At 36.9% G+C, this 15,348-nt stretch overlaps 1 protein-coding gene across 1 annotated transcript in view; it reads right to left on the bottom strand.

Annotated features, from left to right (window-relative positions):
• Nucleotides 1-15,348, bottom strand: part of IFI44L (interferon induced protein 44 like) — a 29,195-nt gene that overhangs the window by 1,012 nt on the left and 12,835 nt on the right. Inside the window, 2 exon segments of the mRNA XM_032641431.1 lie at nucleotides 12,030-12,048; nucleotides 14,445-14,544. Of these exon segments, the coding sequence (XP_032497322.1) occupies nucleotides 12,030-12,048; nucleotides 14,445-14,544 (119 nt within the window).

The raw sequence follows: 15,348 nt of genomic DNA, 5'->3' as shown, positions 1-15,348 counted from the left end.
AATAAAGATTTTATTTAAAAAAAGAAAATCTATCACATATTTAGTGCTCAACAAATATTAGCTATCATTATATCCTCCCAACTGTTGTTTCCACCTCCAGGTTCTTTTTGACTCCAGTCTATTGTGCACATGGGCAGCAGATTAATTTTTGTGAAGCTTAACTTTGGTCACATCATTACTCTTTCAAAAAACATTGCTGTGATTCCACATAATGCACCTAATTAATAAAACCTCTTCATGCAAATGTAACTTTCTCACTTTCTCTCCCCCTCCAAAGATCCAGCCCTCCGCTAAACTAAATGACTCCATGCTTCCCATACACGCTGCCTTTTCCTTCATTGATGTATTGATTTATGCTGCCCCCAGGGCCTCAATATTTTCGCCTTTTTGTCCCTTCACTTACTGAAGTAGTCCTCCTCCTTGAAAGCCATTTCCCAGTACCACCCCAGTAATGAAATCTTCCCCCATCCACTTTAATACAATTTTTTCCTTCTCTAAACTTTCAAAGCATATTATTTTTAATCATTTCTATTTATCATACTTGAGAAAGAAAAACGGAGCTGGAGGAATCAGGCTCCCAGACTTCCGACTGTATACAAAGCTACAGTAATCAAGACAGTATGGTACTGGCACAAAAACAGAAATATAGATCAAAGGACAGGATAGAAAGCCCAGAGATAAACCCACCCACATATGGTCACCTTATCTTTGATAAAGGAGGCAAGAATATACAACGGAGAAAAGACAGCCTCTTCAGTAAGTGGTGCTGGGAAAACTGGACAGCTACATGTAAAAGAATGAAATTAGAATACTCCACAAGACCATACACAAAAATAAACTCAAAATGGATTATAGACCTAAATGTAAGTCCAGACACTACCAAACACTCAGAGGAAAACAGGCAGAACACGCTATGACATAAATCATGCAAGATCCTTTATGACCCACCTCCTAGTGAAATGGAAATAAAAACAAAAGTAAACAAATGGGACCTAATGAAACCTAAAAGCTTTTGCACAGCAAAGGAAACCATAAACAAGATGAAAAGACAACCCTCAGAATGGGAGAAAATATTTGCAAATGAAGCAACTGACAAAGGATCAATCTCCAAAAATTACAAGCAGCTCATGGAGCTCAATAGCAAAAAAACAAACAACCCAATCCAAAAATGGGCAGAAGGCCTAAATAGACATTTCTCCGATGAAGATATACAGATTGTCAACTAACACATGAAAGAATGCTCAACATCATTAATCATTAGAGAAATGCAAATCAAAACTACAATGCGATATCATCTCACATCAGTCAGAATGGGCACCATCAAAAAATCAACAAACAATAAATGCTGGAGAGGGTGTGGAGAAAAGTGAACCCTCATACACTGTTGGTGGGAAGGTAAATTGATACAGCCACTATGGAGAACAGTATGGAGGTTCTTTAAAAAACTAAAAATAGAACTACCATATGACCCAGCAATCCCACTACTGGGCACATACACTGAGAAAACCATAATTCAAAAAGAGTCATGTACTACAATGTTCATTGCAGCTCTATTTACAATAGCCAGGACATGGAAGCAACCTAAGTGTCCATTGACAGATGAATGGATAAAGAAGATGTGGCACATATATAAAATGGAATATTACTCAGCCATAAAAAGAAACGAAACTGAGCTATTTGTAGTGAGGTGGATGGACCTAGAGTCTCTCATACAGAGTGAAGTAAGTCAGAAAGAGAAAAACAAATACCGTGTGCTAACACATATATATGGAATCTAAAAAAAAAAAAAAATGGTCATGAAGAACCTAGGGGCAAGACGGGAATAAAGACACATACCTACTAAGAATGGACTTGAGGACACGGGGAGAGGGAAGGGTAAGCTGGGACAAAGTGAGAGAGTGGTAGTGTATATATAGATATATATACACTACCAAATGTAAAATAGATAGCTTGTGGGAAGCAGCCACATAGCACAGGGAGATCAGCTAGGTGGTTTGTGAGCACCTAGAGGGGTGGGATAGGGTGTGTGTGAGGAAGGGAGATGCAAGAGGGAAGAGATATGGGGATATGTATATATGTATAACTGATTCACTTTGTTATAAAGCAGAAACTAACACACCATTGTAAAGCAATTATACTCCAATTAAAACGTTTAAAAAATGTAATTATGTATTCTGTTCTTGTCACCCTTTTAATAAACCTAGCATGTTCCTTCAAAAAAATAAAAGAAATAAAAAAGTAAAAGAGGCTGGATAGATTTATTTGAATAATTTTTTGAACAAACTGTTATAAAAGGTGCATGATACTTAAAAGAGAAATAGAAATTGGTAATATTTGATACATTAAGAGCAGCTATTACTTTTAAATGTGATAAGCATATCATGCCTATGTTTAATAAAAGACACATATGACCTTATGTGTATATATATTTAATTTAAATATATATATATTTAAATGCATATTCATTTATGGATGAAATATTATGACTTCTCAGATCTTCTTCCAAATAATACAGGAGAGGAGAAAGTGGGTAGGCACAGATGAAACAAGATTGGCTATAAATAAAAAATTGTTAAAGCTACGTAAATGCAAATTCATTAAATGTTTTGTCCATTTTTGCATAGATTTAACATTCTCTAAATAAATATTTCTTTTAAAGAATATTTTAAAAGAAACTTAACTACCCCTACAAGATAACTTTAAAGAATGAAAGAAGTTTGCATGACTATAAAAATAAAGCATGCTCTGTTTCTGGATAAAAACACTGGATATGTAAAGATGTATATCAACACTCAATATATAATTTTAATGTAATTTCAATTAAAGCACCAACAAATCAAACACAAATACAAACAATCAAATAAAACACTAACAAGTTCATTTAGAAAAGGAAAAGTATATGTATAAAATAGTCCAAAACATGTGAGAAATGAATAATGAATATGACATCCAGTTGGTTATCAAGACATAATTGATTGCTATGGCGATTAAAACAATTAGACAATATGGTAAGAAAAGCAATATTATAAAGGAATTGAAAAATACATTAATAGGACAAACTATAGATTGCAAAACTAAAGGGAAAGATACAACTTTCAATAAAATATGTTAGCACATTCACCTATTCATTTGGAACAAGGTGAATTAATAATTAACTTAAGATCTAAATGTTTATAAAAAGGAACTAGAAAGATTTTTTAAAAGGCAGACTAAAGTAGCTTTTCTCTTTCATCTCTTCCTTCCTCTTGCCTGGAATACCAACAGTGCTTAGCATGAACATCTTGAGAACATAAAGATGAAAACCACATGTCTTAGTCAGCTTGGGCTGCTATAACAAGTTACTGTATTGGGTTACTTAAACAACAAACTTTTATTTCTCATAGTTCTGGAAGCTAGGAAATCCAAGACCAAGGTGCTGGTAAATTTTGTGTGTGGTTAGACCCTGGTTGTGTAGACAGCCACCTTCTTGCTGTGTCCTCATATGGCTGCAAGAGAGGTCATCTCTCTTGTGTTCTTTCTCACAAGGGCACTAATTGCATTCATGAGGGCTTCACCGTCATGAGCTAATCACCTCCCAAACTTGCTCTGTCTCCAAACATCATCACACTATGGATTAAGGCTTCAACATGTGAATGGAGGGTGGGGGGCAAACATTACATCCATAGCCTTATGCTGAGGATCTCAGAACAGAAAGTCAGAAGGACACATGAAATTAATAACCTTCCACACTTGCCCAAAGCGGCCTACCTTCAAACTTTCTGTTACATAAGAAAAATCACCCTTGTGAGTAAATTGATGTAGTTAGACTTCTGTTTCACATAGCCAAAAGCAATTGAATGTATAACAACATTCAGAGTTGTTATAACAACTATGAGAGAAGAACCCTATGGATGTTTTAATTCTTTATAAAATAAAATATCAAAAAGCAGAAAAATATCTTGAACAAGTGTAGTTTAATAAAATAAATGCCAGTGCACTAGAGTCTAATATTGTTGATAGTGGGCAAAAATAAACATTTCAAGTATCAGTTATACTTTCTCAATAATTAGCCAAATCTTACCTGGTATCTGTCAGGAATTCAGCCTTCTAAGATATAGGGTATGTCATCCATGCACAGCCCTTCTTCTTTCTCACTCAGCCCCATTGAGTCACACAGAATAAATGGCCGGGTGTTGCCATCCTTCCCATCCTTAATGAAATATATTCTGTACTGCAGAGGAAAAAAAAGTAACTTTAAAAGTTCATTTTCTAAAAAACTGTAAATTGAAATGAAGTCTACATGTAATGAAATTGATCAGCAAAAGACTTTTCAAATATAATTTACTTGAACAAAGAAGCAAAGGCTGAGTGACCTAGAACAGACTCACCTTTTCAGATACCCCGGTTGTCTTAGACCCCACCAAGGCCTGGTTTGTTACACGGCCTCGGAAAACAGACTTCTCTGAGTTGAAAAAGCTAGACTTCCCGGCTCCAATTGGACCCAAAAGCAGAATTCGTATTTGGTGAACCAGGCCTCCATATGGTTCAGAAGTTCTTATAGCAGACAATAAGCTCTCCTTGAGCCTGTTTAGACAAGACAATTTTAGCAGTTGACTAAGGTTAGGTCACAAGACTCTACCATAAATTTTCCTAGAATTCATTCTTTTTTCTCATATGTTATTATTTATTTTTGATTAGTATCTTGTATAAAAAGACATGAAAATATCTTATCTCAAATCCTATTGTAAAAGAAGTAAGAGTAACAGTTTTAACTAAAGACAATCAGACATAAAACCTTTCAGATTTAAGCATATATAAACCTTGGAATAAACAGCAATTATGTTAAACATGAAAATAAATTATCAATAATAAACTTCAAAAACCACAACATAATATGTGACTTTTGAGGTTTATAGAAGTAGAAAATTTCTAACATGTTCTTGAAGTTCATGATAGGTATTCCCCACCTGCCAACCACCTCTGCCCTGAAGTAGTTGAAACCAACCATAGCTGTAAGAATTCTAAGCAAAAGTGTAGACATTCAGCCAAATAATTATTTCCTTTCAAGTATATAAAAACATTAGAAATGTCTTTCATCCACTCAGTGCTATTTTTATTTTAACATTACTATTATGAAATATTTTATGATTATAAATATAACTTGTTCTTGGTGATCCACAAGTTATCTGCTATAATTTGCACTATGAATTTTATTGACAAAACCTATAGTAGAATAAGTCTAAGATAATGAATAGAATAATAGAACATTAAGAACATTGACTTAGTAACCCCATCCATCCTGCTTTTGTCCAATAAATCTAGAGAAATAATCAAAGAATAATGAAGATTACAAGTTGTTGAATGACTGGCACTGAATGAATGCATGAATTCACTAGGAAAAAATATAAAAATAGCCTTTCTGTAGGAACAGTGCCGTATGATGAAAAGCAAGTGGAGAAAATTATGGGAAATCTTAACATATTTCATTTGAAGAGTCCAGAGCTAGACTCAATGCAGGCGCTGCAAGACTATAGTGTCAGCAGATCTTTTCTCACCAAATTACTCAGCAGTAGTGGGTGGCCCACTCCAATAAGAGAGATGAGGGCTGGAGTCCTCTCTGAATCAGAGAAGCAAAGTCTAGGCTAGGGAAAGACTGGAAACTCTCTAAAATATTTTCTCCTCCATAAATTCAATCGGTCTGAAAGGGATAATGAGCAAGGACACACAAATCAAAAAACCACAGGCACCAGATTTTCTCCAAAACCTACTATCAACAATTGGGTTTCCTGGAACTTCCAATCCAATTGATTTTCTTCTTGGTGCAGAAGAGAATGTAGTACTTGTGCATAGTACTTGTGCATAGCCAATCAGAGCACAGTGAGTGGTTCAGGGGTGGGCTTAGGTCATCGTTTGAACCAATGAGACTCAGGCCCGGAATTCTTTTGTTTCTTGGAAAGATATAATCTTTTTTTTTTTAATAAATTTATTTATTTGTTTGGTTTTTGTTTGTTTTTAATTTTTGGCTGTGTTTGATCACCCTAGCTGTGTGCAGGCTTTCTCTAGTTGCGGTGAGCAGGGGCTACTCTTCGTTGGCGGTGCACAGCCTTCTCATTGTGGTGGCTTCTCTTGTTGCAGAGCACAGGCTCTAGGCACACAGGCTTCAGTAGCTGTGGCATGTGGACTCAGTAGTTGTGGCTTGCGGGCTCTTGAGCGCAGGCTCAGTAGTTGTGGTGCACGAGCTTAGCTGCTCCACGGCATGTGGGATCTTCCCGGGCCAGGGCTCAAACACGTGTCCCTTCCATTGGCAGGCAGATTCTTAACAATTGCACCACCAGGGAAGCCCTGGAAAGAGATACTCTTTTATGGTGCATTTAAAACTGAAAGGATTAGGTGTAGTGATGCTGGTAATTCTCTAAACAACAAAAAAATAATACTGCGTGGAACATTTATAAATATAGCTGTATGTATGGTTACAAAGAAAGCCTCTTTAAATTACCAAAAGTAGAAATAGTGAAGAACTGCATTCAATGACTGCAATATAGTAAAACTGGAAAAGAACAAGTGTAAACAAAGAGAAGGGCAATGTCTTAGGATTTTACAAATCACTTTTTAGATACTTTAACATCCAAAAGGAAATTAAAAATCACAGTAGTAAATATATAGGAAATAACAACAATATAAATGTTTCATATCAATCTTGGGATAAAAGTACCTTTCATGAATAACAGGAAAGAAATAGAAAAGAATAGAGGGGAACAAACCTTAGAAATATAATAATATATTAATAACAAAGATACAAAGACAAATTCATAAATTGAAAAAAGGGATAAATTAATATAGTAATTAATTAATTTAAAATATGAAATAAATAAATTACTAACTAGTCTAATCAAAGAAAGCCAAATTCACAAAATGTCACACCACGGGTCACATACCAGAATGGCTACATATTGTAAAACCAGTGAAAGAAGGTTTGGGGAAAGATTTAGAGTGACAGAAAGTCTCATACACTGCTTGTGGTAGTGGAATGGTATGACAGTGTTGGAAAACTTTATCAGGAAAACTTTACCAGTATCTACTGAAACTGAAAATACACATACCCAATGACCCAGAAATTTCATACTTATACTCTTCAAAAAATTATGTATATACACGAACCAAAAGACACACAGAAGAATATTTATAGCAGTATTATTTGTGATAGCTCCAAACTGGAAAACCCAAATGGTCACCAAAAGTGATTTGATTTTTTTTTTAAGTGTGATAGAATCATTACAATGGAATATTATATAAAAATTAAAAGGAAAAAATTACTACTACATATCATACTATGGATGAATCACTAGGGAGTTATAGGTTAAAATAGCTGGCCTGGGATACATTCACTTACTTTACCAGGGAAAGAAAAAAAAAAGTGACTGGGACTAATTTTCTTATAAATATGCTAATAACCTTGTCTCCTGGGAAATAAACTAATGATATTTGCTACAAGGAGAGTATTTGTCTCTTGAGTGTCTTTGACAGGATGTTCCTGGTTAAGAATTACTTACAGTAAATAAATCCAGATTTTATGGATTTATGAGGCATGTCTTCCTAGAATGTCACATAAGCTGATTGTCTCAGTCTGCTCAGGCTGCTGTACATATTACCATGGACGGGGTGGCTTAAACAACAGAAATTTATTTCTCGCATTCTGGAGGCTAAGTCCAAGATCCGGTGTGGGCAAAGCAGGTTTCATTCTGAGGCCTTTCCTCTTGGCTTGTAGGAAAGTGGCTACCATCTTGCTGTGTGCTCACAAGTCCTTTTCTTGTGGATTTGTGGGGAGAGGGAAAAAGTTCCCTGGTGTCCCTTCTTATATGGAAACTTACTTTATCCCTACCAGATTAAGGTCCCATTCTTATGACCTCATTTAACCTTAATTACTTCCTAGAGACCCTGTCTCCATGTATACTCACACTGGAGGTTAGGGCTTCAACATGCCTTAATCGTAATTTGGGAGCCCATATCACTGGCATATAAATGTTCCATAATCTAACCACTCTTCAATATGTAAGATGGCCCACAAACTTCATTTAAAAATGCTGCCTTCTGTTCTTAGCCAGGAAACATATGTCTAATATGGGAAGGAAAAAATTAGGAGCCACACAGAATATCTTAGTACTCTTCCTGACTTCTCTGAGATTTTTGAGAGCCTTTATTCTTGAAGTTATTAGTAAAACTTGATACTAGGTAAGACATCTGATTTGCAGAGGTCTGATTTTATAATCCAGTCCATTGTATTAGCCCAACCTCTCACACATAATATTGAATGAAAGAGGACAGACAGAAGAACACACACTTTGGTATAGTTCCAGTTATATAAAATTGAAAAATAATAAGTATTAATTAATGTTACTATGAGCCAGAATAATCATTACCTTTGGTTAGTAATAACTGAGAGGAGTCATAAAGGAGTCTTCTGAAACGATGGTAATAATCTATTTCTTCATCCGAGTACTGGTTACATGACTGTGTCCATTTTATAAAAGTTTGTCAGTTGGTATACTGATCAATTGTGCATTTCTGTTTATATGTTATACTTTAATAAAAAGTTTACTTAACTGATCAGTTAGGGTCAACATCATGATGCATCCATGTAAATTTATCAGACTTCAACAACAACAAAAAGTTTTAAGCTGTTTGGGGCAGCCAGAAGAAAGACCAAATCACTCAAAGAGAAACAATAAAAAAATACTGCAAGTAAATAAATCTGGCCTAAGGTTTTCCACAGTAACACCAAAGCTGTGGAAACATTACAGTATCCCCCAGAATAAAACGTGATCCATGAATTACGTACTCTGCTAGTCATTTAAGTATAAAAACCACAATTAGTTTGGAAACGCAAATGCTCAGGGAATACTACTCCCAGGAGCCCTTCTTTTAAGTGGATAGATATAAACAAGTATTTCGTAGAAGAAATATAAATAACCAATACACATAGACTCATTAACAATCAGGGATGTGCAAAAAATAAAATGAGAAACCATCTCTTAACCATCAAATTGGTGAAGATTCTAAATATTGATAGTAGCAAAGACTGGCAAGGATACAGGGAGTTATTTCCATAACACTCCTGGGGATAGCACAGACAACTGAAGCTTTTGAAAGGGATCTATCGAAATGCAAATGTGCATAATTCTTAAACAGCAATTCCACTACCGGGGAGTTACCACAGAGAAGTATTTTTGTGCACAGTTATATGCATACAGGTATTACAGGAGCATTGTTTATAACAGCAAATATAAGAAATAATTTAAATGTCCTTTAGTAGAAAAATAGGTAAATTAACTTTGGTCTTTTGATATAATGGATATAACAGGAAACTGCAGCAGAAAGGGTTGACTACCAGTCAAAAGAAGTTCAAGCTCTGGTTTCTTTCTGACAGTCTCACAATCTTCAAGTTTGCTTTCTGTGCTCTCTCTCTCTCTCTCTCTCTCTCTCTCTCTCTCTCTCTCTCTCTCTCTTCCTTTCACACTCCTGCTTCCTCCCAACCTGTTCCCCACACTCCACAGAAAACTCTGTATATTCTACTTTTGACCATGGTTGTGTTGTAGAAAACAATTTGTGGCCAGGTTTCAGTCTGGGCCACCTGGAGATAAGGACAAGTATAAAAGTTATTGTTTCTTACAGGAATGAGTCAGCTAGAACCCTCCAAACATAAAGAGAACTCTATATAGCGTTATCTGGTTAAACCTACCTTCACATCGAAAAATTTCACATTCCTGGAAGGAAATACAACATTGAGGTAGTCCAAGTTTGTCCATTGTATTTATGCTAATAGCCACCTCTTTTTTCTCTAGGTTTATATTGAATTCAGAATTTCTATCACTTTCACGAAACAACATAGATAGTTGACATGGCCCTATTTTGCATTCTGAAATTGCAGTCTCTTGAAAGGCAAAAAGGATAATGAAATAGTCTTCCAGGTAGCTCTTTTGCACATATGCCCCAACAATATGATCTTCACTATAAATCACTGTTATAGTAGGTCCTTGTTTAGAGCATCTCTGAAGCAAACTTTCACTAGAGAATTCATGGACACTGGCCTTATAGAGAAGGCTAAACTGCTTGTCTCCAAAATAATTTTGCAGCTTTTTTTCTTGCATCCACGTCAAACAAGTTGTCATTGCCATACTTCTCAATCTGGTGGAAAATCAAATCCATTTTCCATTAAATATTGCAAAACAGATAATATGTACTGCCACGAAGTTTGCATTTATGCCTTTTATTTACTTTACATTACAAATGAAATGAGTAAATGGAGGGTGAACAGATAGCAAGAAAAGTCATTAGCTAGTTTTTCATTCTAAATAATTACCTTTTAAATTAAAAACAAAAAAGACTTGTTTGCAAGAGGCTGGGAAAAGTGGAAAGCAGTAAGTCATTTACCTGTTTGGAGGATCTATACAAGGGCTGAAGCTGAGAGTAGTTGCTCTCTCTGGACAGGTAGGCAGGCGCAAAGTGGGAGCAGAAAATTTCTCAGCAACCTTGAGGCTTCTCAGACTCAGACAAAAGCAAACTGAAACTCAGTGTGGCCCAGCCCAGTTGGTAGTGTGCCCATTTCCCTCCAGTGAGCAAGCATAAAGGAATCCAGCTAATTTTAGATAGCAAAGTCATATAAAAATAATATTGGGGCTTCCTTGGTGGCGCAGTGGTTGAGAGTCCACCTGCCGATGCAGGGGACACGGGTTCGTGCCCTGGTCCGTGAGGATCCCACATGCCGCAGGGCGGCTGGACCCATGAGCCATGGCCGCTGAGCCTGCGCGTGCGGAGCCTGTGCTCCGCAATGGGAGAGGCCACAACAGTGAGAGGACCACAACAGTGAAAAGCCAGAAAAGTAGGGAAGTGATCAGCTGCATCAAATGGTGGAACTATTCCCTTCCACACCTCCTCCATTTATACATCTGGAAAGACTCACTCTCTTCCTCAGTAGCTGGGAATTTAAGGGATGGTCTTGTCTTACTATGGGGAGCAGGCATTTAGGTGGTGGCGACTATCTCCTGCTTGGAAAGTGCTAAAGAATGTAGCTCCGCTGCAAATAAAGAAGTGAACCTGCAGAGAAGCTGTCTCTGCAGAGCTGAATGAGGCTGTGGTCCATGCTAGCAACAGGGAGGGAGGTCTCCCACGCTGGTCTCAGTGAGTCTTCAAGGGTGAGCAGTTCCATTTCCCTATTTTCATGGTCAGTGGAGAGGGTCTCTTGCCAAATTGGCCAATCCTGAGGGTCTTAATGCATCAGCGTCCACTGCTTTATATGCTGCTGGTGTTAAGGAAGACTTTAAAGCTGACTCCAGCAAAGAAACATGAGAAGGTTTCTGAAAAGCTGTGATGGGAGGAGCAGCCTCAAGCAGAGAACACTGGGTAAAACAAAAGGTTTGCAGAGATCAGCGAGGGTTAAACACAGTCATCACCGTCTGAATTCCTTCTATGGTCAGGTTCCACTGCTCCCTGAAAGGCTCAAAAGAGCAGAAGATCTCTTCTTCCATTTTGAAGACTGCCTTAAGAACTCAGACTGGAGCCAGAGGGTCTAACATCACCTGGAAAACAGCTGTCAGCTCGGTTAGAAAGCTAGGAATCTTAGGGTAATCTTTGACACATTCCTTGTATCATCAATGGAACTGAAATAAGTAAAGCTTAGCTCCTTAATGATAAAGAAACAAGACATGAAGTGGGGAGGAGAGATCATTTGGTAGTCAGCACTTACCCCAAATTCTTTTAAGAGATACTGTAGAATTGGCATTTATCAAGATGTAGTTTCAAACCTGCCCCCTACCTCCCCACTCCCAACACATACAAATAACCCAATAACTTAGGTAGCCCTTGCTCATAAATTATGTCATTTGAATGAACCAGTCCCTTCAAGAAATTGATATTCCCAGCTTTCCTTTCCTTGAGACTTTGGAAGACATAGATGCTCTATATGAGCTCAGAGGTATGATAGGTCCCATCCAAAAACCTGTGTTGGTGTCCCCCTTTGCATACTCCCACTGGTCCTTTTAGCATCAAGGGTCAACCTTATGTGTTGGGAGTATTCTGAATGTCTCAGGTCTTTATAAAGCAGATATGCTCCAACTATTCAGACAGTCTCAGCCAGCTAAATTTCAGAACAGAGGTGTGTCCTTCTGTTGGATAGTCTACAGATGACAGTCAGTCCATTATTAATGAAAGGCCCACAGGCCACATTGACAAGACCATCAGGTCACATTTCTTCTTTACCTTGTGAAGTGTGGGGCTTCTTCAAATAGGGATGAAGACTTTGGACACATTGCCCTGGCTTCCAGTCAGTGTCGTAACTGCTCACATGGTACTGAGAATTCCCCCTTTGTGTACCACACACTTCCTCTTGGTCCCTTCAATTCTGTTTCTCTTTCTTTCATTCTTCTACCAGAATTATGGACAATTTCTCTTCCCTCTTTCTTCCCAGGCTGGGTGACAACCTTATAGTTTCTACAGAACTGCATCCCTCTATTACCTTTCTAATACATAGCAATTCTATAAATTCTGTGTTCAGATCCTTTCATGGCCTGGACTCCCAAGGGTCTACTACGAAACTTAAAAAAAATCTGAACACTGTTTCAGTTTTTTTCACCCCCTGGTTTAAATAAACTTAATTTAATTCTTAAGAAAACAATGTGAGTGACTCTGGGAAATGAGGGACAAACTATACACAGGGAAGTACAAAAAATATATATAAAAGTTACTATTTTAAGAAGTTATCTAGCTGCATGTGCTGCCCATTTGAAATATATGAAGTCCTACCATGCAGATGAGCTACTTCTTTTTCTCCCTGGACTCTTCAGTCACGGGGATTTGACAATCCTCCCTTATAAACCTGCACTGAGAACAGAACCACTGATTGCCTATCAGGCAGAACAGGGTCTGATACACTCAGAATACCATAACTGTATATATCTTAATATGCTTATTTAAACTGTAGTGGTCCATTCACATGTGAATTACTTTCACAATATAACACCAAAATGGAAGACAAATGAGCTCAAAGGCTTCAATGTATGGGGTTGTTTTGCATTTTTTTATTGATGTCAGACTGGAGTTATCATGAAATATTCCAAAGAAATCAATTGTTTAAAACACTTTAAAAACTATAATGATCTACCCACCACTGAGCACAGCTTGTTAGTCTTTTCCCCACCCCATCCCAATTCCTGCAACCCATACTTGCAGTTTTGCTTACACTGACATTTCTTCCCTGGGGCCTGGAATAGCTTGAATCTATCCATGTGAGGGGCGTGCAGCTGGATATTGGCTATTATCCAAACTATTGTCTGGCTGACCTCAGTGCCCTGCATTTTCTTCAACACCAGAAAAAAATTTTTTGCAGTGGTTTGCAACTGGTAGGCAAGATTCCATCTTGCTTATATTGATGGCAAAAATAGGATGTACTTAATCTACTCTTCTCCATAAATCGGCCCAGACACTCGTCACATTAGGATTGGGATTTGGGGACATCCAAATTCCCACAGCTTTTAGGAACACCTAAAGACTTTGATCAGCCTTGCTATCAAGTGGCTACTTTAGCATCAGATGGAATTTTGTCCCTACAAGATGATTACTCATCAGGTGGTCTCTATAGCACCTGAGACTTACTTGAGTCCCCCAATCAATTTTGTGAAATTAGTTATGCCTTTTTTATGAAGAAGCAATATGATAATCTTTAAGATTAGTTTTCTAAAGAAGACACAGCCTTACACATCACCCACTGTAATTACCCCTCTTATTAAGGTAGATACTGGGTGAATTTGTACAATGTTACCAATTTCTGCCAGAAAGAAACACTTTGTTTTTTTACTTTTTTCAAGCTTGATTAAGATATAATTGATATATAATGTTATGTAAGTTTAAGGTGTTCAACATGATGCTTTAATAAACATATACATTGTGAAATGATTACCACAATAAGGTTAGTTAACACATCCATCACCTCAAATCATTACACTTTTTGTATGTGTGGTGAGAACATTTAAGAACTACTTTCTAAGCAACTTTCAAGTATATGATACTGTATTGTTAACTATAGTCACCTTGCTGTACATTAGATTCTCAGAACTTATTCGCCTTACAGCTGGAAATTTGTACCCTTTAACCAACATCTCCCCATTTCCCCCACCTCTCAGCCCCTGGCAACCACCATTCCACTGTTTCTATGAGTCCAGCTTTGTTAGGTTCCACATATAAGTGATGTCATACAGTATTTGTCTTTCCTATCTGACTTATTTCTTTTAGCATATGCCATTTTGTTTAAAATGGCAGGACTTCCTTCTTTTTATGGCTTAATAATATTCCATATATTATTCCAGGCAATTAATCCATTTCTTCATTTACCCGTGAATATGTAGTGTGAGTGCACACACACACACACAGTACAACACTATTACAATACTATCTAGTTGCAAAAAGTATTCCTAAACTGGCTTTGAGAAATCATAGATTTATTCATCTTTAAGAAGTTGTCTTGAAGAACTGCATAGCAATTATTCACTTTAGTAAGCAATGCTACATGTGCTACACCTATACCAAATAGATACATCAGTTATTTTATATCATAAACAGCAGTGTGTCAACAAGGTAATTAAATATGTGTGAAAACAGTACTCTGTAACGTAAATTTGAGATCAGGAGAATGCAATATCCCCAAGAAATCTCAATATGGGACTTGAAGTTCTTCTAACAGGAGAAATGATTCCTTCCAAAGTGAGAGATCATTTCTAAATGCAATTAAATTCACACTAAGTTGCAATCAGCTACTATCCCATTCAAATAGTGTGTTTTAAAGTGTCCGGGGGTAAAAGTGGTTGCTGAATCTCAAAGACTAACAAAAGAACCCCAAGAAAGAGAAAGTGAGGAGGGTCATGTGTGAGCATTTATAAAAGCAAAGTACACTGATTTCACAGTTCTACTAAGGACCTCTTGCCTTTTCCCTCAAACCGCAGAGATCAGATGAGTAAATCCTAACCGAATCAAAGTTCTGCTTTACTAATAACTGCTTCCCCAGTAAGGACAGAGGGGATATCCCTACAAACCCCAAAGACATAAAAAGAATAAGAAAATACTACAAACAACTCTACACGCATAAATTTGACAACTTAGAAGAAATAGACTAAAACTACAAACTAGCACAACTCATCTAATATGAAATATACAATTTTAATAACTCTAAAACTATTTTTAAATTGAATTTGTGGTTTTAAAAACTCCTGAAAAAGAAATCTTCTGGCCCAGATGGCTTTACTGGAGAATTCTACCAGACATTTAAAAAGAAATTAATACCAGTTCTACACAATCTCTTCCAGAAAATGAAAGAGGAAGGAACAC

Source organism: Phocoena sinus, chromosome 1 (assembly GCF_008692025.1).
Source record: "Phocoena sinus isolate mPhoSin1 chromosome 1, mPhoSin1.pri, whole genome shotgun sequence".
NCBI classification, from domain to species: Eukaryota; Metazoa; Chordata; class Mammalia; order Artiodactyla; family Phocoenidae; genus Phocoena; species Phocoena sinus.
This window is presented reverse-complemented; position numbering and strand designations above follow the sequence as displayed.